Source organism: Octopus bimaculoides, chromosome 10 (genome assembly GCF_001194135.2).
Source record: "Octopus bimaculoides isolate UCB-OBI-ISO-001 chromosome 10, ASM119413v2, whole genome shotgun sequence".
Lineage (NCBI taxonomy): Eukaryota > Metazoa > Mollusca > Cephalopoda > Octopoda > Octopodidae > Octopus > Octopus bimaculoides.
In genome coordinates this window covers 16,281,558-16,308,752 of record NC_068990.1, presented here as the reverse complement: position 1 = coordinate 16,308,752, position 27,195 = coordinate 16,281,558, and the positions used below count along the sequence as shown (strand labels likewise).

General features: G+C 34.8%; 1 protein-coding gene across 5 annotated transcripts in view; it reads right to left on the bottom strand.

Moving 5' to 3' along the window:
- The window catches only part of LOC106879980 (extracellular sulfatase Sulf-1), a 206,452-nt gene that overhangs the window by 30,461 nt on the left and 148,796 nt on the right, over positions 1-27,195 (bottom strand). For 4 of the 5 annotated variants that reach the window (XM_052971049.1, XM_052971048.1, XM_014929761.2 and 1 more), the window contains 3 exons: positions 23,220-23,380; positions 20,527-20,741; positions 483-623 (listed from right to left, as the gene is read on the bottom strand). In XM_052971049.1, coding sequence (XP_052827009.1) covers positions 483-623; positions 20,527-20,741; positions 23,220-23,380 — 517 coding nt within the window. The remainder of the gene's footprint in view (positions 1-482; positions 624-20,526; positions 20,742-23,219; positions 23,381-27,195) is intronic. The other variant, XM_052971051.1, reaches the window with a different exon arrangement.

The following is a 27,195-nucleotide window of genomic DNA, read 5'->3' as shown; positions in this document are numbered from 1 at the left end:
TATATATATATATATATATATGCATGTCTGTATGTGTGTATATATATATATGTATGTATGTATATAATATATATATACACACACACACACACACACTAATTATTATTTATATTTGAATAAAAATGTCCTTTTTTGGGGATGAAAGTCTTCACAGCACCTCACCAAATATCTTAGCCACTTTGAACAAAAAATATATACTATAAACATTTAATGTTTTAAATTACGAAACAATGCCAAAATATCTACAGATATTACTTAAGGGATTGATTTCTTTAAATTGAAAAAGAAGAAAATGCAAGCAAAAACAAAAAAAAAAAAAACAGCAACTTTAAACTGAAAAATCATGTCAGTGTTTTTGAAGAATATTGCAAAGAAATAAAGAGCACTAGTGAAAACTACTGGGGAAATATGGGATTGAAAAAATAGGTGAGGCATTCTCTAAAATAAGAAAATAAACAGAAGCATTAAATACAATCGCTTACAAGTCCAAAATGGAGGTGTTTTCCAGTGGTCGTTATCCATGATACTACATTCCATACCATCTTTTTTACAAGATATCCCATGAAGCTGAGAGAGATATTCAGTTGAACGTATCCGATGCCGTGTCTTAAACTTTGATGGAACTAGGAAGAAGATAAAAAAATATTTCCAAAATTTATTTTGCAAATTATTGGATATATTTTGTCATGTTTTGCTTTAGGCTTTAGGTTTAATATTTGTGGAAGTGTGTCACGGAAGCATGGAGGAAGTATGTGATGAGATGGAACTGCCTAACACCAAATGATATTTGAAATGATTTTAACTAAAATGTGAAATTAAATGTCAGAATTTTACTTTGTTTGGGCAAATGGGTTGATCCGAAGCTGTGTTCTCAAACTAAAGCAATTTACAGTGGCCAACACACATATTAACCATTCAAAGCACACACACACACACACAAAAACCTTCATTTCATTCAATCAGTTACTATTTGGTGTCCAAATTTTCATTGAACTGTCTGTGACTTGGTAACTAACAGTTCTGCAGGGGAAATGTGTCTGTGACCAGACTGCCAATAGTGTGACAAAGTTTTAGCACCAAAAGATAATCGTTTAAGTGAAATGAGATCTGTCAGTAACAAACTAAAATAAATAAAACTATGCCTAATTGCAGTTAATATAATGCTTGAAATCATATGAACATCTGATTGCTTAATAAACAAGAGAAAATAACTTGATGTGAAACAAACCATACTGAATTATTGAAGATGCTTAAATAACCAGTAAGGAAATATCTTGAACTTGTAACTAGAGTAACTTAGTAGACAATTCTATAGTTTAACACAAGAATTTAGCCATGTAACATGGATACTATTCTGACCTTGCAAATGAAAGGGGTTTTTTTTCCTGATGAATTATGGTAAAGATAACCAAAAAAGTAAAAAGGTAGTGGAATAATTGGTGACAGAAAATTAGTGAAATCAGAGGAAATACATCTTTGTACATGGTATGTACATTGTTATTAGAATTAACTTTTAAGGGTTTTGACTTGCTACATGGATCAGGGGTTTTCTTGGATGAACTTAAATACATGTGATGGAAGGTGAGATTTTTGTCCACAGAGAACATTTACCCTATCAAGGGTCACACTCAAAAACTTTAACAACATACTGTTAAGTCAGAGCTTATACCAAAGCTGTGCTTCCTCTTTGACTATAAATATTCCATTGATTTCTTACATACATTCAAGGTCTCACATTTGGCATCTTTGATTATATCAACATCCCAGTACTTGACTGGTATTTATTTTATCAAAGATGAATGATAAACTTAACCATGGTAGGATTTGAACTCAAGCATTTTCCCATTTACCTTAATTTTTTTGAGCTGAAGGTTGTTGCCTTTCTGTGGCACTGCCACTGAAAGATTTTACTTATCACAACTTGGTTTCCAAAGTAGTCACCCATATAAGAACTAACTAGGATCAACATTGCTTAACTTTGGTGATCAGAAAAGAACTGGTGTTTTCAACATGACATGGCTTACAACCCTATCACATTCAATATTTTAACAATTCAAGCACAAAATATTAAAACTAGCCAATTTTATAAGGTGCAAGCATGGCTGCATGGTTACCAAGTTCACCTCCCAACCACATGGTTCCAAGTTTAAGATCTCCTGTTTGGCACCTTGAGAAAATGACTTTTATTTTAGCCCTAAACTTATCAAAGCCTTGTGAATGAATTTAGAAGACAAACTGAAAGAATCCATTGTAGATGTGCAACAGTGCAGTAGAAATACCTCCCCTATTTTACATGGCCATTGGTGTGATGCTAGTAAAGCCAGGCAGGTTGTAATAGCATCTTCATGAAGCTAATGTTTTACCTTTATTTATTGTTTTTTTCTCAGTTACCATCATGTTTGAGACTGTATCTGTTCTTGAAACGTTTGTCAACCTGTAAAATGTGGCAGTGTTTTGTTTTTTTTTGCTGCACCCTGTGTGTGTATGTGTGTGGTCTCATTGCCTTGACATTGTAAGATAGTTATAAGCAAGCATCACTATCATACATGTGGAGTCACTTGCTTCCAGTTTTCCATAAAAAATCTTGTCCAGTCAGGGAAATACTACCTCGCTTGGAAACAAGTGAAGATTGGCAACATGAAGGGCATCTGGTCATAGAAAAGTCTGACCCAGGCATTGTAAAGTGGACATTATGATGATGATGATGAAAAACTGAAGTCAGTCAAGGTTTAAATCTGGAGACATGTTCTCCAAGTCCTTGATTGCAAGAAATATTTCTAACAGATCTTACCTCTTCACTAATTGTTTTTCTCTTTTTCCTAATGAAATAAAATCATCGACAATCACAAATAAGGAAATTACGTAAAGTAATACATTAATAGCTCTACCTTCTCCATTTAAAATTATGCAATGAAATAAAGTTAGAAAATAAACTTTAAAAAGCAATTCAAATATGTTTGGGACGTATCTGACCTGTAAAGAAGCATTTTCACAATGGTTTACCTTGAAGAAAAATTCTTGCTTTAAGCAAAAGAAGTTAAAAACACCGATGTCAGTTCAGAGTCCCCCCCCCACCACCACCACCAGGCAATTGTTCCCCCTCCCTCACCACATAAGGTTGATTTCTTTTTCTCTTTTTTTATCAGTTTTAGCCATTCAGTTGTGGCCCTACTGGAGCACCACCTTCCTTCAATGGTTTTATATATATATATATATATATATATAACTGATCCATTTTGTTTCAGTTTGGCATTTATTTTATTGATCTCAATTTATTGAAGAGCTAAGTTGCTGATTTTCTTTTTCATATGAAAGGGTACAGCACCAGCTTACACCAGTACATATAAAATCACTGACATACACAAACAATGGGCTTCTTGCATAGTTTCTGTCTCCCAAATCTCACTCAAAGGTCAAAAGTCACCCAAAGAGTCCAGCAGAAAACACATACCTATGGTACTACCACACAACCTAATTTCTCCAAGCCCTTTGTTTGCAAGTAGGATATATATTTGCCGGAGACAAACACTAGGAAATATGCTTCTCAACCACATGGTTTCGGGTTCAGTCCCATTGCATGACACTTTAGGCAAGTATCTTCTACTAAAGCTTGAGGCTAACGAAAGCCTTGTAAGTGGATTTGGTAGATAGAAACTGAAAGAAGCCCATCTCATATATATGTGTATGTATGTAAGTGTGAGTTTCGGTATGCGTGGGTGTGTGTGGATGTGTCTCCTTGTCTTCACATCATGTGACTGTTGCAAATGATTGTCCCCGTCATACAGGAAGTGTCATTCATTTCGAATATTCCAGGACAACATTTCTGGTCATGGGGAAATATTACCCTGCTTGGGAGCAAGTGGGGGTTGGCAATAGGAAGAGCATCAAGCAATAGAAAATTTATCTCAATAAACTATGTCCAACCCATACTAGCTTAGAAAACCAAACATTATGATAATAACATTTAACAGTTAGGGCTAAAAAGCTATGTATTCTCTCCTTAACTGATACTTATAATCTTGAATGCTGAGTGTCTCCACAGATTTTACAAACCAAATAAACAAAAAAGAAAACTGGTGAGAGAAAAAGGAAAAAGACAAACAGTAAAGGATTTGTTTTAAGCCAGCCATTGTCGACCAGTGATGGTCATTATTTAATCTCTCTCTCTCTCTCTCTCTTCTCCACATTAAGAGACATTTTGTGAGTTCATTTGAATTTATAAAGATTAATCTGTTTGTAAATCAGTAGTTTGTAGCTAATGATAAATCCAACCAATTATCTACTAAAATTGCTTCTATATAATTAACTAAATCCACTGCTTGGTTTGGTTTAATCCATCAAAGGAAGTGCCTTCATATATCCACTTTTGACCACCACCACTGCTGTATTTAAGAGAATGATTTACACCTGACTTTTACAATGGCATATGCGTTCTCTCTCTTTTTCATTCTTTTGCACTATTTCAGTCATCGGATTCAGGCCAGCCTGGAGCACCACTTTATAGTGTTTAGTTGAACAAATTGCCCATGGTATTTATTTTGAGTTGGACACTTATTTCATTGGTTCTTTTTGCTGAACTGCTAAGTTACAGGGATGTAAACAAACCAACACCAGTTGTCAAGCAGTGGAGATACAAACACAAACATGCAGATACAGACACACCAAAGACTTCCACACAGATTCCATCTACAAATTGACTCACAAAGCACTGGTCAGCTCAGGGTTATAAAAGAAAACACTTGTCCAATAATAATACTTTCTACTGGCAGAAGGCCTGAAATTTGGGGAGAGGGGCTTAGTCGATTACATTGACCCTAGTGTTCGGCTGGTATTTATTTCACTGAGCCTGAAGGGATGAAAAGCAAAAATCACCTCAGCAGAATTTGAACTCAGAATGTGAAAAAGGATGAAATGGCATGCTAAAGATTCGGTTACAATAATAATAGTTTTATTTTGGTCAAAAATCTATGGTTCAAAGAGAAAGGTGCCCTACTAGAGGGATAATGTGAAGAATATTGCTTCAACTGGCAAATACCAAAGATTTAATCATACCAAAGATTTTAAGAAAAAGAGGTCAAAGTATTAATAATAATAATAATAATAATAATAATAATAATAATAATAATAATAATAATAATAAAATAATTCTTTTTAAATTTGACACAAGTTCAGCAAAGTGGAGAGGAGGGGAAAGTCAATTATGCTGACTTCAACTGGTATTTATTTTATCAACCCTGAAAGGGTGGAAAGCAAAGTTGACTTCAGTGGAATTTGAAATCAGAATGTGAAGACAGGTGAAATGGTGTTCTTCTAAGTAAGCTGTTGAATGATACAAAGCATGAGTATGCGAAAGACAAATCAATCACCAATTGTACATGAATGATCTGAAGCTTTTCACAGAAGATAATCAATAACTTGAATGACTTTTAACAGTGATGATATTGGAATGGAGTTTGGTCATGATAAATGTGCTAAAACTTCATTCTTCAAGAGAAAACTCCTGCAAAGAACAATTTACAAACAGACAAGTCTACCAACATCAAGGACTTAGAATCTGGGAAAAAATTACAAATATTTAGGTGTATGAGAAGAGGATGCCATTCAGCATTCACAAATGTGCAAAGAATACAGAAATAATGTTATTGTAGAGTTGAAGCTATCCTGAAGAGCCAACTTAATGTGAACAGGATAAATGCAATCAATACCTTAGCTATACCTGTAATGACCTACAACTTTAACAGGTAAGACCTGGAAGAAATGACATGAAGCATTTTATCTGATACTCTAAAGATTTCACCAGCTCTGTGGATTTATGTACAAGGTCAGCAATTTTGAGGGGAAGGGTTTAGTTGATTCATTCAATTTAAGTACTTCTTGCAAGTTACTTGGTAACCCTGCCAGTGCTGGTGCCACTTAAAGAGCATTTAGTCCACATTGTAAAGTGAAAAGCATTTGGAAGGGCATCCAGCTGTAAAAACCACACCAAACTGATCTCACCTGTGTTTGTGCCACATAAAGAGCACTCAATCTACTCTGCAGAGTGGTTGGTGTTAGGAAGGGCATCCAGCCATAAAAACCATGCCAAAATGAACACAGAAGTCTAGTGCAGGCTCCTGCCTGGCCAGCTCCTGTCAAACCTTCCAACCCATACTAGCATGGAAGGAGGACATTAAACAGTGATGATGATGGTGGTGATTGGTGATTTATTTTATTGACACCAAAAGATGAAAGGTGAAATTGACCCCCAGCTGGAGTTGAAACCACAACATCAAGAGCTGGAAAACGTTCAGTGAGGCATTTAAGTAGTTATAAAAGCTTGAAAACTTTTGGACTATAAGATATTGTGACAGTTATTAGTGAGTCTGCTAAACTGGAAAAAAAAAATGGCATAGGCATTTTGTCCAATGCTCTAATGATTCTACCAGCTCACCGCCTTTATAATAATAATAATATTAATAATAATAATAATACCTATTTCCATGACTCTTAGAAAAGTCAACTTCGGCAATAAACTAGTGAGAAATACACTTTCTCTAAATCATTTCTTCATGGATGACTTCAAGATATTTACAAAGTCTGGCAAGGTGATCAAATCAAATATCAAAATGGTAAGAGTGTTGTAGTGATATTAGAATAGAGTTTGGTATATCCAAATGTGTGACTTTAGCCATGGAGAGAGGAAAGGGAGCCCATACCAATGGAATAATCTTATTGGGAGAACGGATTTTAGAACTTGATGATAATGGTCACAAATATCTTGGTATACTGGAACTTGATATCATACACAAGAAAGTGAAACAAGAAGTTAAAAAAAAAATGTTTGAAAATAATTAAAGATTGTATTGAAATTCAAACTTAATTCAAGGAATTTGATAAATGTGACAGCTAGATGCTGTCATGTATTCTAAAAAAAATAGATGAAAGATGAAATAGAAATGTTACAAAGGAGAATGAGAAAAACCCTAACTATGCATGAAGTGTTTCACCCAAGGGCAAATGTCAGTTGTTTATACATATAAATGGAAGATTGGAGGGGGAGGACTTATTAGCATTTCGGACTGAGTGAATGAAGAACTAGGGTCAGTAAAGAGTGAAGAAGAACCACTTAAACATGCTGCGATAGAATTAGTTTTTATTTGTGATGAACTTTAAGAAGGCATACCAAAGCAGAATAATTTCCAACAGAAGGGGAATACAGTCACATGGATAGGTTCACAGAAACCATCAAGAATATGAGAAATCATGGGAGGAGCTTTGGATTGTGGATTTAAAGAAAGAAGCAAAGTGTTTGATGTTGGTTTCTCAAAATGAAGCTCTAAACAACTATCCACTGAACAAGTCATACCTATGTAATCATTAAGTGGAAAATATGAAACATATGGTAGGAAGAATATAGGTGATGTCATGATAAGATTTGTCTCAATTTACACTGGTCATTTGTAATATATATGTGTGTGTGTGTGTGGAAACAACACGTTACACAAGTGGTAGAATTATGTCTCAGAAAAGGCTACAGATGAACTTGGTAAGCCCAAAATTGTAGAAAATTTTGATGACTAGAATAACTGAACACTAGGTACCATGATATAGTGGATTACTGACATTTAACAATGAGGATTCAGTTGTTTGATCTACTAAATTACCTGCCCCTGAATTAACATACAAGTGGTTGACTCAGTGTGTATATGACAAGGCTGAGCCTTTTGAATTCCAAGTAGAATCCACCTGATAAGATTCTATATAATTATCATCTACCCATTTGTTTCTGATACAGACTCAAGACCAGAAATTTGGGGAAGGGGTAATTGATTCCATTGACCTCATTATTTGACTGGTACTTCAGTTTCTTTATTTTACTGATCTTTAAAGAATAAAAGGCAAGATTAACTTCAACAGAATTTGAACCTAGAATGTAACGAGCCAGAAGAAATACCCCGAGAAAATTTTCCTGATGTGCTAACGATCCTGCCAATGCATTGACTTAATTATAATAATTGTTTCAAATTTAGGCAGAGATTTGTACTTGACTTGTACTTTATTTTATCAACCCTGAAAGGATGAAAAGCAAAGATTTGAACTCAGAATGTAGAAATCTGGAATAAATATTGCAAAGCATTTTGTTCAATGCATTAATGATTCTGCTAGCTTGCCACTTTACTACTACTACTATTACTACTACTACTACTACTACTAATAATAATAATAACAATAATAATAATGGTTTCAAATTTTGGCACAAGGCCAGCAATTTTGGGGTGGGCTAAGTCAATTATGTGAACCCCAGTACTCAACTGGTACTATTTTACTGAGCCTGAAAGGATGAAAAGCAATGTCGACCTTGGTGGAATTTGAACTTAGACTGTGAAGACATGAAATACTGCAAAGCATTTTGCTCAGTGTGCTAATGACTCTGCCAGCTTGTTGCCTTACTACTACTACTAATAATAATAATAATAATAATCATACCTTGTGTTATAAGGATAAAGGCTTAAAATTCTGGTGGGGAAGGGGGTAATTAAATATATTGACTCCAGTGCTTGACTGGTACTTATTTCATCCACCCTGAAAGGATGAAAAGCAAAGTCAACCCCAGTGGCATTTGAACTTAGAATGTGAAGTCAGAAGAAATGCTGCTAAGCACTCTGTTTCACATGCTAATGATTAGGAAAAGAAAAGAAGAACTGAAAAAATTTTTGAGGATGATCCCTGGCTTACCATCCAGGCATAAGATTGTCTTAACTGGTGACTGGTCACACGTATTGAGAAGAGCACTGGCGCTGTGAATTTTCTTTCCTTTTTTCCCTCTTTTCTTTTTCATTTTTACAAAAAAATTTTCTTCTTTCCTTTTTCTCTCTTTCTTTCCCTTTTTTCTATCACATGACTTTGTAAATGAACAATCTGGTGTTTTTATTTTAATGGTCTATCGATATATACAGTGAGTTTCTTTGCCCTAGGTGTCAAGGAGACAATTGGCAAGAAATGGAAACAAAATTGAAAGAGGATGATAATAATAATAATAATAATAATGATAATAATAATAATAATAATAATAATAATAATAATGATAATAATAATAATAATAATAATAATAATGAGAAGAAGAAGAAGAAGTGGGAAAAGGAGGGGAGGAGGAAAAGAGAAAGAAAGGAAGGAAAGAAGAGGATTAAAGGCCACTTGATAAACATGTGAAGTCGACACTAATAATGAGTGAGAAAGTACTATGAATGTGTAAGTTGAGTTGTAAACTAGCTGACAGCTGATCCAGTTTAACTGAGGGTTAACTCTATTTGAACCCTAAAGCAGATTATATAGCTTGGATTAAGCTGGCTTCTTGCAGATCAGTAAAACAGAAAGGTTAATGATATCTTAATATAGTAGGTGGAACAAACTATTAATTTGCATTGATTTATACTCCATAGCCCTTTTGTTAAATGTATAGACATGCAGGAACAAGTGAGTGTGTGTGTACACAAACACACACACGAACGATGTGTGTGTTGAGAAACTGCTGAGTTGGTGTGAAGTAACACCTAGTGAGTAATGCAATGGGTTGCAAGTGGAGTCTAGAAAAAACAGCAAGAGGTTATATTGTAGGTAGGTGTGTATGTGTGTGTGCTAATGTTCATGTATGTAAGAATATCAGGAGTAGACATATTAACATGAATAAATTCTCAATAAAGTAAAGCATCAGCCCAATACTAAGATTGATGGTATCGACTTACACCTTCCCCTCAAAACTGTTGGTCCTGTGCCTAAAACAGAAACTCATTATTTATTATTATTAAGATGGTGAGTTTGCAGAATCGTGAGCACACTGGGCAAAAGGCTTGGCAGCATTTCATCCGTCTCCGAGTTCAAATTGTACTGAAGTTGGCTTAGCCTTTCATTCTTTGGAGATTGATAAAATAAGTACCAGTTGAGCTCAGGGGCTATTGCAATGAACTAGCCCTTCTCCCAGAATTTCAGGAGTTTGTTTTCCAACCACATAGCTTCAGGTTCAGTCCCACTGCATAGCAGCTTAGGTATCTTCTACTTTAGATCTGGGCTGGGCAAAGCATTGTGAAGTGATTTGGTAGAAACTGAAAGACACCTGTCGTACATACATGTGTGTGTGTTTGTATCTCCTTGTTTTGACATCTATTAATAGTTGTAAAGGAGTGTCACTGTTATAAAAGCAGTGTAATTCATTTCCAATCTTCAGTGAAAACATGTCTGGCCCTGGGGAAATATTACCTTGTTTAGAAACAGGTGAGAGGTGGCAACAGGCAGAATATGCAGCCATGCAAAATCTGCTTAATTAACTCCATCTGACCTTTGCAAGCATGGAGAAACAGACATTAAAACAATTATCATTTTTAAGGCAATGGAATGGCAGGATTGTTAGAGAAGTAAAGAAAATCTTTGGTAGTATTTCTTCTGACTCATTACATCCTTGCTGAGGTTAACTTTGCCTTTCAACCTTTCAGGGTCAATAAAATAAAGAAATTAAAGTACAAGTCAAGTACTGGTAATTTCAATGTAATTCCTGAAGTTAATAAAACTTCATTGATACTATATCCTTTGTTTGAAAACAATGAAAATCTCATCCTTGCATAATTTAAACTGTGTCGATTCCTACAAAGAAAGTATTTCAAATGTTTCTCCTAACAAAGCTAGAAAGTTAAAGCAAGGAAATTTATTGCCTTGCCCATAGACACAGTGCAATACAATGATGTATGACCAGATAACAAACCCATAGACCATGAAAGTTAGAGAATGTTGTTGTGCTGAGTCAACCATTATGAATCACTTTTCACTGTTTAGAAGGTATAATAATTGTCAGCAATTTGCAAAGCTATCAGAAACATACAATACACAACATAAAAACCAACAAAATTTATATACATACATACATACATATAGGGAAAAGCACATTTCTTTCTAGTTGCTTTTGCTTGACTAAATAACAACCATAACCAAATATATTGTACATTAGAATATATTGGGTATAACTTACGCTCAGCTTGAAGTGTTATCTTTTATAGAAATTTTTTAACTGCTGGGTTTGTAACTATGTTTTTTTCTTTCTTTTTCTTTTTTTGCCTAGTTGTGTGGTTAAGAAGTTCGCTTCCCAATCATATGGCTTAGGGATCAACCCCACTGCAAAGCACATTGGACAAGTATCTACTATAGCACTGGGCTGACCAAAGCCGCACGAGTGAATTTGGTAGATGGAAATTTAAAAAATCCCTCCTCCCTTTCTCTCCCTCTCTCTCTGTTTATGTCTCCTTATCTTGACATCGTGTGATAGTTGTAAATGAGTGTCACTGTCATACAAGTAATGTTTCCATGAAAACATGTCCAGCTGGCCAAGGGGAAATATCACCTTAGTCGAAAGCAGGTGAGGGTTGGTGACAGGAAAGGTATTCAGTTGTAGAAAATTTGCCTCAATGAATTCTGTCCAGCTTGTGCAAGCATGGGAGAGTGAATGTTAAAATGATGATGAATGATGATTAAAAAAAAAAAGTGAGCTTATAATATTTTAAATTAAATTAAGGTGTGCCATCTCCATGGTAGAAGTGCTGAGCTACTAACATAAAGATCATGTCCTCAAACTGAACATCACAAGACATTAGTCTGTTAGTTTTGAAACCATCCCTGGTTCTATGATACAAATTCCATGCTTTAAAGGGATCTGAAAACCTTTTAGCAAAATTTAATATTGAGCTATGTTCCAAATATCAGAATAATAATCTTTTCTACTCTAGGGCACAATGCCTGAAATTTCGGGGGAGGGATTAAGTTGATTACATTGACCCCAGTGCTCAAATGGTATTTATTTCATCAACCTCGAAAGGATGAAAGACAAAGTTGACCTTGGTGGAATTTGAACTCAGAATGTAAAGGTATATGAAATGCCATTAAGCATTTTGTCCAGTGTACGAACAGTTCTGCCAGCCCACTGCCTTAGACCAGATTAATAATAACAAGTTTATATTATCAAGTCTTCAAAATTCATTAATACATAGGCAAGAATATGGTGGCAAAAGTGTTAATCTTGTAGACACTAGGTACTACACAGACATTTTAGTTAGCCAAGTACCTCATCATAAAAAAAAAACATCCTAAAATATTATATCCCTGAAGTTTTGACAGAGAAATGATTTTTAAAATTTTGTTGTCTTGGGAGAGCCATTATGCCAATAATGATAATACATGCACAGGTTCAATCAATTGGTTCATTGTTTAACCAACACATTAAACATATGATTGATTAGTTAGTTAGTGAGATATTTAACCAATTGACTAATAAAGAAGTGGAACTGAACCTGTGCATATGTTATTATTATTACCAGTGTAATGACTTACCCAAGACAACAAAATTTGTTTCACATCAAGAATCTTGCAAACCAAATACAAAAATGGAAATGATTTTAAAAAAAAAACATGAAAAAGAAATTATTATTTTTAGAAACATAGAGACTCTAAAATGGAGTTGGAATGAATTATTTCATAACAATCTATTATTTATTATAAGTAAGTAAAAAGATAGACAGATATAAATTACATATTATCTGTGGAAATATAACACTTGCATATTTTGAAATGGTTAATGCAATAACAACCAGCCAGGCAAGCTGTATGACATGCATGTATAAAGAATGATGAAAATATATCTAAACAAGAAGTTTCACAAAGTAGAACACATTATTCACACAAAAAACTAATTCTTTCTACTTTGCAAACTTTTTGAATTTTATATTTTCTCAACTCAAAACAGCATGGACATTAAACAATGATGATGACACAACATCACAGATTTCTTTGAATTCTACTGTTCCACTTCATATATATATATATACACATTTTTTATCTTTTGCTTGTTTCAGTCATTAAACTGCAGCCATGCTGGGGCACAGCCTTGAAGAACTTTTAGTCTTATTTTTTTAACCTAGTATTTATTCTATCAGTCTCTTTTGCCAAACTGCTAAGTTACAGAGATGTAAACACACCAACATTGCACATTATTTACATTTGACGGATATTTGTCCTCATCATGTTTGTTGTTAATACGTTTCAGCCTTCATTGGGTGTCTTGGGGAAATTTCGAACCTAAGTTCTCATTTCTAAGGTATTTTTCGATGTAATTATTATTATTATTATTATTATTCTGGTCACAGCCTGGAATCGAACTCGGAATCTTGGGGTTAGTAGCCCACGCTCTTAACCACTATGCCATAGAACTGTAACACCAACATTGGTTGTCAACTAACACAGACATAAACACACACACACATGTATGTATATATAAATTTTGTTTACTATTGCCTTCTTTTGGCCATGTACATTGCCCTGTATGACTTATGTACAAGTGGTGTCTCTGGCTGAAGTGGTTACAACATCCAAGATATTTTGACCCCAAGACACCTGACCACCTAGAAAGTAGTAGGTGAAAAGGCAAATAGTTGCACAAAATGTGGCAGTCCAAGGGTATCCAGGAATCATAATATGAGTGTGTTCAGTCCCCTTAGAGAAGTTAAGGGGAAAAAAAGTTAAGAATCTAAGGGCAAAAAGACATCCATAAAGCAAGGTGGGATGTTTTCTGTGAAGACCTTCAGCTGTTCACTTGTCTCTAAAGTTACTTGCAAGTCAGGGTAAGGCATTTGTAGATTTATGTAAAGTGACTCAAAAGTTGCTCTACTGTCTTCACATGTTGTTTTGCTTCAGTTATTATATGTGCCCATACTGGGGCACTGCCTTGAAAGGTTTCATCAATCAAACAGACCCCGGTACTTTTTTATTTTTTAAGTCTGGCACTTATTCTACTAGTTCCCAGAAAGGAACCGCTTTGTTATGCGGATGTAAACAACCCAACAATGGTTACCAAGAAATGGAGAGAAAAACAAAAACACCCACATACAATAGGCTTCAAACCAGTTTCCCTAGGCACTGGACAGCATGGGGCTCTATTAGAAGATATTTCCCCACTCCCAAGGTATCATGCAGTGAGACTGAACCTGAAACCATGGGGCTAGGAAAGAAAACTTCCTATGCCCACAGCCTTTAACACACTATTATTCCTCAAGAATAAGTTAAGAAAATGGGTCGAACAGAATCAAGAGTGGAAATGTTGAAGGAGAATGAAATAATGTTTATCTAACACCAATATCAATGTTTATCCTAAAAATATCAAGGATAAACAACATCAACGTTTTTAAGACAGAGAAGTGATCAATGCCATCCAAAATCTTCTTGGAAGCAATGAGAAAAGTGCTAAAAAAAAAAAGAAATCATTTTATAGGTGCATGTGTGGCTGTGTACTTAAGAAGCTCTCTTATAAGCCATGTGGTTTTGTGTTCAGTCCCACTGCATAGTACCTTGTGGAAATAACTTCTATAGCTCCAGGCAAACCAATGCTTTGTGAGTACATTTGGTGTGTGTGTGGGTGTGTGCGCGCGCGCGCGCGCGTGAACATGCGTGCATATGCCCTTGTCTTGACATCTCTTGATGGTTGTAAAACAAACATCACCATCATACAAGTGATGATGTTTATTTCCAGTCTTTCATGAAAAATAAATCTGGTCATGGAGAAATATTATCTTATTTGGAAACAGATGAGGATTGAAGACAAGACGGACATCTGGTTATAGAAAATCTGCTACTGATCCAAAGGAGCAAGTAAAAGTGAACATTAAACAATGATGATTGCATCTAGTATTCTACATGAAATACGTATTACAAAGATATTCTCATGAAAGATTTTGGTATAGAATCAAAATGTGTTTATGCAAGTCACTATCATTTAACATCCATATTCCATGCTGCCATTGCTTGGATTGTCTGACAGAATCTGATGGGTTCAAACAATGCATAATGTCTGCTTTACCAGGGTCCCCCTACAGCTGGTATTCTTCCCAATGCCAACCACTTCACAAAGTGTGTGGGATGCTATATTATTTCTTTTCTTCTTCATGGCAGCAGCACTAGTGAACTCACCATGGAGCTTGCAAGACCCTCTACATATATACATCACTGTAGCCATACGTATATGTGTGGTGGCTGTACATATATATATATATATATATATATATCAGTTATATACATACACTCAAATTCATGTGTGTCTGTGTCTCCATATAAAAACATGTAAATATATGTGTGTGTCTGTGTGCATGTATCCTAATGCATATGTGTACATACACATGCATCTGTAAGAGATGAGGCTGCAGTAGAAAGAGGTGCCTTTATGCTAAAAGATGAGAAATAAAAGTATGAAAGGAGGAACCAGAACATTTCTTGCTGTTGGGGAGTTACACAGCGACTCACAGAAGAGTGGATGGGAGTGGAGCTGGAAAGAGATAAAATATCAGTGATGAGGTGTCAGGGTGGCCTTTCAGGCATATCTTTATGAGACTTTCTCTCTGTATATGTGATATAGTTTCAATTTAAAAAAAAATAATTGCTTTTGCCGTTAATGACTGATTCCTCTATGCTAGAAGAGCTTAAGAATGTTGACAGAAGCTGGCCTTCTTTTACATGAACTAATAAACAAAATACATGTGTCTATAAATAAAACATGGAATTATGTACAGATGCACATGTATGTACACATGTATGCATTAAGATACACACACACACACTTGAATTTGTGCGTATATATATATATATATATATATATATATATATATATATATATATATGTACACCCACCACACATATACTTACAATGTGTGTGTGCATGCGTGTGCATGTGTATATATATATATTCCTAGGTATGTGCCAACAGAGAGATGTGAAAACAGTGCACATATTAAAGTGCCGGTCTATTCATTAGTGTCTGACTGTAACTTGTTTTTAAAATATGTGTAAAGAAAACATTTTAATCTAAACCATTGCAAAGTCACGGATTTGTTGGACTGCTTTCCAAATAGACACAAACATTGAAAGCTGGCAAGAAAAACAACCAAGTATTTATAATTATTATTATTATTATTATTATTACTATTCATTAATCTAAAATCTTTCTGGATCAGTGTACAGATTTAATGATATGCAGTTTGGGACTGAATTAGTTAAGTCTTGTTTCTTAGTGTATATATGTGTATGTATATATGTATGCACATACATATAAATGAATACTTAAATATATATATACATACATACATATATATGTGCGTGTCTCTGTGTGTGTATGTGAGCATTAGTGTGTGCATGTCCCGCTCAAATTCACTATTTACTGATGAAATCGCAATCAGTCATTTATTTATCATTCACTGGAGAAAGTGCAGATTTTATTTACCATGGAGTCATAACAAATATAAAATATAAAGAAAACAAGACAGAAACAAAAAATAAAATGTATTCCACTCAGTGTGATGTGTCTCTTATGTTATAGTTTGGTTCCATTAGAAAAATAAATACATGTTTTTCTCTAGCATCAAGTGTCTGAGTTATCTATGAGAGACAAAGAAAGAGAGTGATAGATTCAGTCCCACTGAGTGGCACTTTGGGCAAGTAGCTTCTACTATAGCCCTGAGCTGACCAAAGCTTTGTGAGTGAATTTGGTAGATGGAAACTAAAAGAAGCCTGTCCATCACTCACCACATCCAATTTTTACAGTTTTTAACTCCCTCCCCTGTGTTTCTTTCCATCTCTCAACTCTCCCCGCCATATACTCTTGCAACTCCCACCCACCCTGGGCCCTCCTATTCACCTCATACCTTAAGAGGCAACCCGGATATCTCATCGTCACTACCTTAACTCTTTCCAGCTACACTTGCTCATCCACACCCTCACTTCAAGATGTGAGTGGTCATATGGCTCCTCTACAGCAAAAAACTGCTCTGCCATATACCCCCCCCCCCCGCTCTTCTAATACTTTAATCCTTTAGGGTTCAGGTTATTCAATCAAACGTAATGCTTATTGATTCACATTGTTTTGAATTAATCCTGCATTATCTCATATCCTTCAGATTTCAATGATGTGATTGTGTAATGTAGAATAACATTGCAGGGTAAGTGTGAGAGTTTGGATCTGGTCAGTTTTGAACATAAAACAAATGGAATATTTTGGCCAGATAGGGACGGTTTAAATGCTAAAGGGTTAAGCCACCAACCCCATTCCTAGCATTAAGCTGCCTCCCCCTCGGTGTTTGTAGTCTTGCAAGCTACATAGCAACTTGACTTGTTTACTGGTGGTAAGAAAAATCCGCCAAGTATATACTATAAAGTGGTTGGAAACAGAAAGGGCATCCGGCTGTAAAAACCAAGCCAAAACAGACAATGGAATTTGAGGCAGTCCTTGAACCCATCAGATTCTGCCAAACTGTCCAACACATGCCAGCATGGAACACAAACTTTAAATGATGATGGGTATGTTATGTTGTGTGTGTGTGTGTGTGCACACGCACATGCGCACACCCTTGTCCTGGTGTCACATATTGGTTTTAAACAAGCATCACCATCACACAAGCAACGGTAATCATTTCCAGTCTTCTGTGAAAAATGTGTTCAGCCATGTGGAAAAAAATACCTTTCTTGGAAACAGCTGAGGGTTGACAATAGGAAGAGCATCCAAATGTAGAAAATCTGCTTCAACAAATTCCATCTGATCCACGCAAGCATGGAAAAGTGGTCGTTAAAATGATGATGAAAGTAAACAGTGATCATTAAGGGTTAGAAACAGATAAAGATAATTGATAATGTGAATAAGATGATTAATGAAAAAATACCAAAGTTATAGAAAATTTGGTATATGTTGATTATAGAAAATAATGTTTTACACTTGTCCCTTATAGCAAGTGATATATTTTAAGTGAATATGTTATTATAGCTTAATTCATGATATGGGTTTAAATCTGTCAATATTGAGTTTGAATTGAGGAGGAAACTGTTAATAAAATCATTCTGAACGAAAGGTGTAAAATAAGAAAAAAATAAATCAATAAAAGATCAGATTTAACCTTTTAACAAGAATGATTGGCATTGTTATATAGTCTTGAAAATATGATTGGCTGATTGATAGGGAGACAGAATTACAGATAGATGGAGATACAGACACACAGACAGAAAGACAGGTAGACAGATGCAGAAAGAGCTGAGTGCTAATGAATTTTGATCATGAATAGCCAACGAGAGAGAAAGAACACTATGCCACATGGAATTACATGGTCAGTTCCACTGTGAAACTAACAATTAAAAGACCAGGAAGCATCATGGATGTGGCTCAGCAAAAGTGACCTTAAAAAGAAGACTGAAAGCCTAATCATTGCTACCCAAGACCAGGTATTGAATACCAACTCAGTGAAAAGGGATATATACCACACAAGTACAACAAACCTCTGCGGAATGTGTGGGACGAGGGTCGAAAGTGTGACTCACATTGTTAGTGCTTGTGAAAGTCTTGCACAGAAGGAGTACAAGCACAGGCATGACAAGGTAGTGCAAAACATTGAAAGAAAGAGAAAAGGTCGACAAATATGAAGACCTGAAAATTGAGATTGCCAAGTTGTGGCAGCTGCAAGAATCAAACAAAGTTTGTTCCTGTTTCATTAGAGCATTGGGTTCAATACCACCAAACCTGAAGAAACATCTACACACTTCAGAAATGCTCTATGATTTCGGTGTATTACAAAGACCAACTTTTCTTGGAACTGTAAGCATACTGCATAAAGTGTGGTCAGTCTGAGGTCCTTATTGTGACTTGACAGGCAGTTCAAATCCCTGGTACACACAATATCTTCAATCAACATCACAATATTGGATACTGTGCAATGTCTTCAATAATAATAATAATAATTTACTGATTTCTAATAATTGTTGATGGTTAGAAACTGCATTTCATTTGACAACCACCAAAGAAATACTTTTGAACAGGACCCTTGTTGATATTCTTAATAGTGACAGATTACTATGACTTTATGATGAGCAGAGATTCATTTCATAATGCACAGCGCATGCAGTTGTCATTGAAACAAGTGTGATTCTAGGGTGAATTTTAAGGTGAACTCCATATTAAATGAATTTTCTCTGTAAAAGACATTTAACTATTGAGAACATTGTGATTGAGAAATAAAGACATCATTATAATCTTCTCCATTCAGATCATTTGAATTGTTAAAGATAAATAAATGAGAAATTTCATTATCACATGCATTTCATAGGTGTGGATATGGCTGTGGGGATTAAGAAGTTTGCTTCTCAACCATGTGGTCTCAGGTTGTCTCACAGTATAGCACACTGGACAAGGGTCATCTACTATATCCCTAACCCAACCAAATTCTTGCAAGTGGATCTGGTAAACAGAAACTAAAAGAAATCCACTGTGTGCACACACGCATGCATGCGCATCTTGTGTTCACATCACGATGGTTGTAAATGAGTGTCACTGTCATACAAGTGATGTTGTTTGTTTCTGATCTTCCAATAAAAACCATATCTGACCAGAAGGAAATATTACCTTGCTTGGAAACATAATCTACTTAACACTTTTGTTACCATATTCCTGATAAAACATATTGCTTCTGTTCCAGTCAGATTTGAAAATAAGGAAGTATTTCATATTAGTTCACCATGGTTTGAAGGCTGATTCCAGGAGAAGCACTCCAATTGCAAAACACTGTTTCACCAATTTTCCCAAATTCTTATAACAGTAGCATTGAGGTTTACCTTAACAATAAAGATTAGAAATATGGGTGAGGATGTGTTTCGCCAGAATTATAGCCCAGGATTATTGATGAGAAAAAAAGTCCATAGCACAGTATTAACACTAGAATATGAACTCTGGATCCTTTGGGTGACTGACCAGCATGCTATCAACTGAACCTGTTATGTCTCTGATGTATACAAGTGAGATTATGTGTAAGTATTTGTGCCTGCAGTGTGTGTGTGTATGTGAGTGTCAGGAAAAGAGAGGGGGTAGAGAGAAGCTATGGAATATAACTGAAAATTCTATCCAGTATTACAATCAATAATATCTGCAGAACTTATGAAATTAAGATAAACAGGAATCATCTTGTCCGATATTATATATATATTGGTGTTTATCAATATATATATAAAAGACTTCAATTTAGATTTATACATATGGGTGTGTATGTGTATATGTATGTATATAAACTACCTTAACTTAGATATCCAAATAGATACAAAATTAGTTCAAAGATTTTCACATTAGTTATTACAACAAACTTATAAATAAAATTAACATAATTGTTATTGTCCATTTAGATTATATTTTTATACCACTATACATCAAATAGGACTAGCTCAACAATAACAAAGATAACAGAAAGAAGAAACATATATGGTTCAAAGTAATTTAGTTCATTTCCTAGAAATAGTGAAATAAATAAATAAGAAATGCACATAGTTTATTTCATATGAAATACAATTCAACATTCTCCTCAACTTTATGAAATGCCAATGTGTATCTGAAATATTTCTTAATATTTTGGGAAAAGACATAAATACCTTCTGAATTTAGGGTTGCATGCAATAGTCAAGAGATGACAAGCTGTGTTTGTATAGAATTAAAAGGAAACTTACAGTTCCAGTAAGGTGGGGTTTTCCAGTGATCGTTGTCATGTGTAAAACATTTCATATTCGGAACACGGCATTCATGTTTACTGTCTTTCCGGTTACGCTTAAACTTACGCTTAAATTTACGCTTCAATATCTTCTTGCGATACCGTGGACGCTTCCATGGTAGAATTGGTTGATTTGTACTAAACAAAGTGTTAAATTTTGGTGTAGTTAACTTCCTGAAAATAGCACAATATGTATTAATGTATAATTCTCTCTCTTCCTTCACTCACATATACATAATATGTAAACGACTATGCATTATATATATATATATATATATATATATATCATATATAACTAGTGTCATATCATTGCAGAATGATAAATGCTGATGATGAAAACAATCTTTATGACTCACAAATGTATAAAATTTTGTTCAGTCATGAAACACGAGTTGCTGCAAAAATTTTATTAATGTATTTTGTAAAGATCATATTCACAGAGTTTTTCAGATGCATGTATATTTTTTTTATATACTTCATCGTACACACACAAATACATACATAGCTGTGTCACAGCATGGCCACAAGTTCAGTCCCACATTGGGTAAGTCTCTTTAATAGCTCTGAGTTGAACAAAACTTTGGATGACTGGTGTGTGTGTGTGTGTGTGTACATGCATGTGTGTCATCTACTTGTTTACACCTGCAATCACTTGCATAAATAAGCAGCAGGCAGTGTTGTTGTTGGTTTCTTTGAACAAATCACCTAGTCACTTTGTGCATTTGAAGCTGCATGGAAAAGGAGTTGCTAACACTTGAAAAATAGGTAAAGGTTAGCAACAAGAAAGGTATCCAGCTGTAAACAATACTTCATGTAACATATTCATCCAACTGATGCAATCATGAAAAAATGGGTGTAAAAAGAAATGGAAAAAAGTTTTTATAAATATAGTGTAATGGGTATTTGAGGACACAATTATCAGTACATTGCCCTCTTCAAACTAATCAAAAGGCTTGTATTTCTTTCAGATCCCTCATGGCAGATAAAATGTTAATGCAAGAAATGAAAAGACATTCAATTATTGTTGCCATATGCGCAGAACACAGCAATTCAGAAATGTGCACAATTTTTTTATGAATACACTAGGTGAGGCGGCATTATGCTTAGTGTTGAGCAGCTAAAGTAAATTAGAAGGACAGGCACAAGTGTCTTAATATGGAAGAGATACATGGTTACCTTGCATTATAAAGGAATGGATGGGAATAGCTGAGAAGATAATAATGTTGATGTTAAGATGTCAGAGCATACTCTCAATGTACAAGAAGATGTGTATAAGAGAGAATATAGATTGAAGATAGGAAGGTAAGGAGAGATAAGTTCATAACAGTGTGAGAAGAGAGTGACAGGTGGTTTGGTGACAGTTGGAGTAGAGGTGAATGCACTGAATGACGTACAAGGGTAGAGGAGTTACCAGTAATAAATATTAGGATGGGAAGGTAACTAGTAGTGCCAAGGGGAAGAAATATGTGTAGATTCTGCTTTCATATGATCACAGCAGTTGAATAGAGTCATTGTTAGAAGCATAACAGAGCGATGGATGCAGGAAGATGAGAGAAGGGGAACAGAGTGGATGCTGGGGGGATTGAGTGAGAGTATAGACATAAACCTAATACTTTTAAGACCTCACTTTTGCCATTATGGACAAATGTTATCAAACATAATGAAATGCCAGTTATCTCAGTCTTTGTCAACTCCACATTTTGAGATCAATCTTCCAGATTCTACATGTAGAAACTGAGAGGCAACATCAATTACAGCATCCATGAATGGATAAAAAAATGGAGTTTATGTAAATAGCATACACAGAACAAAGGTGAAGAACCACAAGAGCTAACTAAAGAAAAGAGATATTCACCAAATGTACCAATAAAGACAAATTTTTCCTGTCCAACTGGAAGATACTACCTAAACCAAGCTAATAACTGCACCAATCACCATGCCAATAAATCAAACTACTTTCTTTCTCTCTCCATTAAAAGAACTGACAATTTACACTTCACGATTCCCACAAAATATATGCAATGTCCATATCAACACCTTTATACATGTAGATGCATGTAAAGATGTTGATAAAAAATCTACGTAACCATCCTAACCACTTGCAACAACTTACACACCAACAAATAATCTGAATAATTTACCACAACAAAGCATATACATGCTTAAAATTACTTTTCTTAATTAAAATTTCTTTTAACCTGAATAATTGCTGACAATCCAGGGGGCAAAACTTACATTTAATACTGCCAGATTACTGCCCCTTCCAAGCAAAATCATACAAATGAAGAGGTTTTTTTTTCACTGAACCTTTGCTACTTACTGCCAGTCATCCTGAGGAATAATTAAGGACAACCTGAAGATTAGAAAAGAAAGTGGCAACAGCTTGGACTACGCTTGACCAAATATCTTACACTGAACAATGACTTAAGTTCTTTGGGTGTACTCATATAGGAATTCCTATCTACACACTAAGATTGCTATTTAACTTATGAGATATACATAATGCATATATGTGTGTTATTACATATATATATATATATATATATATCTGTATTACTCAATCACACACACACACACACCTATTTGTAGTCTACCATGCTACCATTATTGCTAATCCATTGCTGTCAGTTAATCAAGATAAGACATGCTCACCTGTTAGCCGTGTTGATACCTGTTTGTGTCCTGCTACAGTCACAGGCCCCACTCCCAACTCTGTCGTAGCTTCCAGTGCTAGGATAGAACATGCGGTCGACAGGAACTGGTGGTGCTACCGTTTCAGAAGGTTTCTGTTTTTTCAAATGTTTACGAATATCCTAGAAAAAAGCCATTTAGAAATGGAGACTTCTTAAAGACAATTGTTAAGAGAAAGCAAATGCTGCAATAAAAGATAACAGTATTTTTTAATATTCCTTTTGCCACACCAGCCTAAACCACCTTAATCTAATTTAGAGAATAATTATTGTGCTGAATAAGCAAGTCACTACCATCCACCACATAATGAATATCTTGACTCTTTTGTTACCATATTTCTGTTGCTGTTTTTACTATTTTGAAAATAATGAAGAGGCTTAGTCAAATACTCTGTGGTTAACTTGGTGTTTGGAACATTAATTAAAATGAGATTTTAATGGAAGAAATTGAATTTAGACCTCTTTAAAACAAAAAGGTTGCATCATAGAACCAGAAGTGGTCTCAGATGGGTTGATATGTAAAGGATTAAATCACACCCTACCATCATTGGAAGATGTAGTCTGGGATTTACTGTGGTTAACTATAAAATGACTGGATGGTCATGGCTGGGATGTCTTTGAATATAAGTCTGCTTATACTTTTCAGTACTAAATTTCTATAGAAACACTCTGCTTTTATGTTTATATTAGTCAGACTGGTGTCATCTTGATTGTTGCTTTTCCCTGTTGTACACTCCATAAAAAATCAACTGAAGCAAAAATGCCACAAAACGCAAAGAGTAGAATGAGAACAGTGTGCACCCTGGGTTAAATAAAAGGTTAGGCTCAAAATTCCAATACAACAACTGAGTATAGCAGAAGACACCTGAACAAGGCTGGAGCATACAATAGCTGAAATGTAGTGAAAGCAACAATGAAGATGAGGACACCAGTCTCACTCACATAAACAGTATACATAATATAATTCCTCATCTCAAAAATATAAAACTGCATTACTCAACCTTTGTTTCAGTTTAATTTTTTAAAAAGATGAAGAATATCATAGACTAATATTTTTTGGTTATTAACCTGATATTTGGAATACAAATTAACATGAAATTTTGAAGGACAGTTTTAATTTAAATCACTTTAAAACAGAAAATGCGTATCACAGAACCAAGGATGGTCTTAGGTGGGTTGATATTAAAATGGGTTAAATATTGTCACTTCTTCAGCACAGTTTCTCCACAGTACTCGTAAACCACCAGTTACTAAGCTATTTACCAAATTCAGAAACCTACGCTTGAACAAGATGGGTTTCTCCAAGAAGCCCACAAGCTTTAAGTCACATGGAGCCAAATCAAACTTTTTAAAATAATAATACATGTAACACTAAATGTGCTGAGTGCCTTTTTCTTGTTGGTGTCTTGCATTATGAAGACTGAGCATTGGTTTCAGGGTCATAGCCATAGACTCACAATTTGTCACTTGTTAAAACCATTTTCGAAAATATGTCCTCTTCCTTGACACAATCAAGAAGCTTTTGCACAGCTGAAACTCAGTCTTATTTTTGAGATAACCACACTATACACACTTTACTTCCAAGCACTGCTATAAACAACAGAACTGAGTAAGAAATTATAACTTAGTGTGCATGCACAACAGATTTCAAGGTCAATTTGTACCAAGCAAGCTTCACTCTGAGTACTTTAGCTCTGTTACCATAACAACAGTCCTGATACTTTTTGATCAGGCATCATAGTAAAAGATTTTGAAGTAAAAAAATTTTCTCAGCAACCATTTGCTAAAGATTCTTGGGGAAATACGACCACCTTGGAATATATTAACATGTAGTAAGCAAAGTAATTTAACCAGGCAACATGAAGACTTTCATAAAATCTTCATATTTGTATTCACTAACTCTTAATCATTTAATGTATTATCTCAAAAAACATGAAGGTCTGATTTTTAAATTAAGATGTGACAATGTACATCAATTTTCATATTCTTGTTTTAATATTTAAGATACATTAATATATTAATATATACTATATTAATACAGATATTGCAAACAAAAATATATGAAGGTTTGTTTTTAAATGAAGATATTCTGAGTATATTAATAAATGTACATCAATTTACATTTGTTTTCCATATTTAAGAATATAGCAAAGGACATAGTATATACTGTATTACAGATACAGTATCTCGAAAAAATACATGAAGGTTTGATTTTAAATAAAGATATTGTACATTAAGAGATATACAATTCTCATTTTGTTTTAAGAATACAGAAGAGGATATATGATATATTAATTTTAGCATAAAGCCTGTAGGTTCAGTGGCAGTGGAGAGGGGGGTTGATTATATCAGCCCCAGTGCTCAATTAGTATTTATTTTGTTGACCCCAAAAAGATGAAAAGCAAAGTCAATCTCGGTGGAATTTGAACTCGGATAAATACAGATGAAATGTTGCTAAGCATTTCACCCAGCATGCTAACAATTCTGCCAGCTTGCTGACTTATTGATATAGTATATATTTTTATTTATACACTTTTGATATTAAATTCAGATATTGTGAATATATTAATAGAGGTATATAGATCTTCATTTTGCATTTTTGACATTATTAGATAGAATACAGAATATCAATGTAGCATATCATCATCATCATCATCATCGTTTAACGTCCGCTTTCCATGCTAGCATGGGTTGGACGATTTGACTGAGGACTGGTGAAACCGGATGGCAACACCAGGCTCCAGTCTGATTTGGCAGAGTTTCTACAGCTGGATGCCCTTCCTAACGCCAACCACTCAGAGAGTGTAGTGGGTGCTTTTACGTGTCACCCGCACGAAAACAGCCACGCTCGAAATGGTGTCTTTTATGTGCCACCCGCACAAGCCAGTCCAGGGGCACTGGCAACGATCTCGCTCGAAAATCCTACAGGAGCCAGTCAGGCAGTACTGGCAACGGCCACGCTCAAAATGGTGCATCTCATGTGCCACCCGCACAAGAACCAGTCCAGGGGCACTGGCAACGATCTTACTTGGCTTGCCGGGTCTTCTCACGCACAGCACATTTCCAAAGGTCTCGGTCCGTAGTCATCGCCTCGGTGAGGCCCAATGTACGAAATTAAATTAATACAGATGTAGTATATTCATGTAGCATATTAATATATATATCAAATTAATACAGATGTAGCATATTAATATATATTAAATTAATACAGATATAGCCTATTAACATTTTCATACCAGTATTTCACAGAAATTTGTAGTTGGTGAAAGTAAAGATAATCCCCATAAATAGATATATAGAATTTGTTGGGTGTAGTCAAAATATTTTCAGAAGGAAAGATATGAGGAGACATTAGGCTCTGAGTCATTTCAGGGTTCTAGAGCCTTGAATTGTTGGTAATTTTGCTACTGAAGTACTGTTAAAACATTGAGTCATACAACACATGGCTCGAGATCTCCACTGTAAGCCACTACCACAACTTTTCTTCTTAAATGGAAACCAACAACAGATGTCCAAGAAAAAGAAGAAAAAATACTTGTTTTTACATTGTTATAATAGTTTCTGCCTAGATGTGCAATAATGTAAGTAAATTGCAGAAAAGGCAATTTTTATTATAATTATGGGAATAGCAAATGTTCAATATTGAGTATTTTAGAGAAGAAAATATATATTTTTTTTAAATCAATGAATTTGCAATTGTGCTATTTTCCATTCTATACTGCACTGGCAAACAATAATGTCTGTCATTGGTTACAAGATTTTAAAAAAAGCCAATTACTCGTTTACAGTATTTCTGATGAAAGGTGGAACAATGCAGGGACTGTAACTCAATGAAAAAAAAAATCTCATAAAGAAATAGATTTTAAAAATCACTGTTTTCTTTTACTTTTAACTGCTTTTTAATTCCTTTGATGACACTTATACCTTCCCACATACAC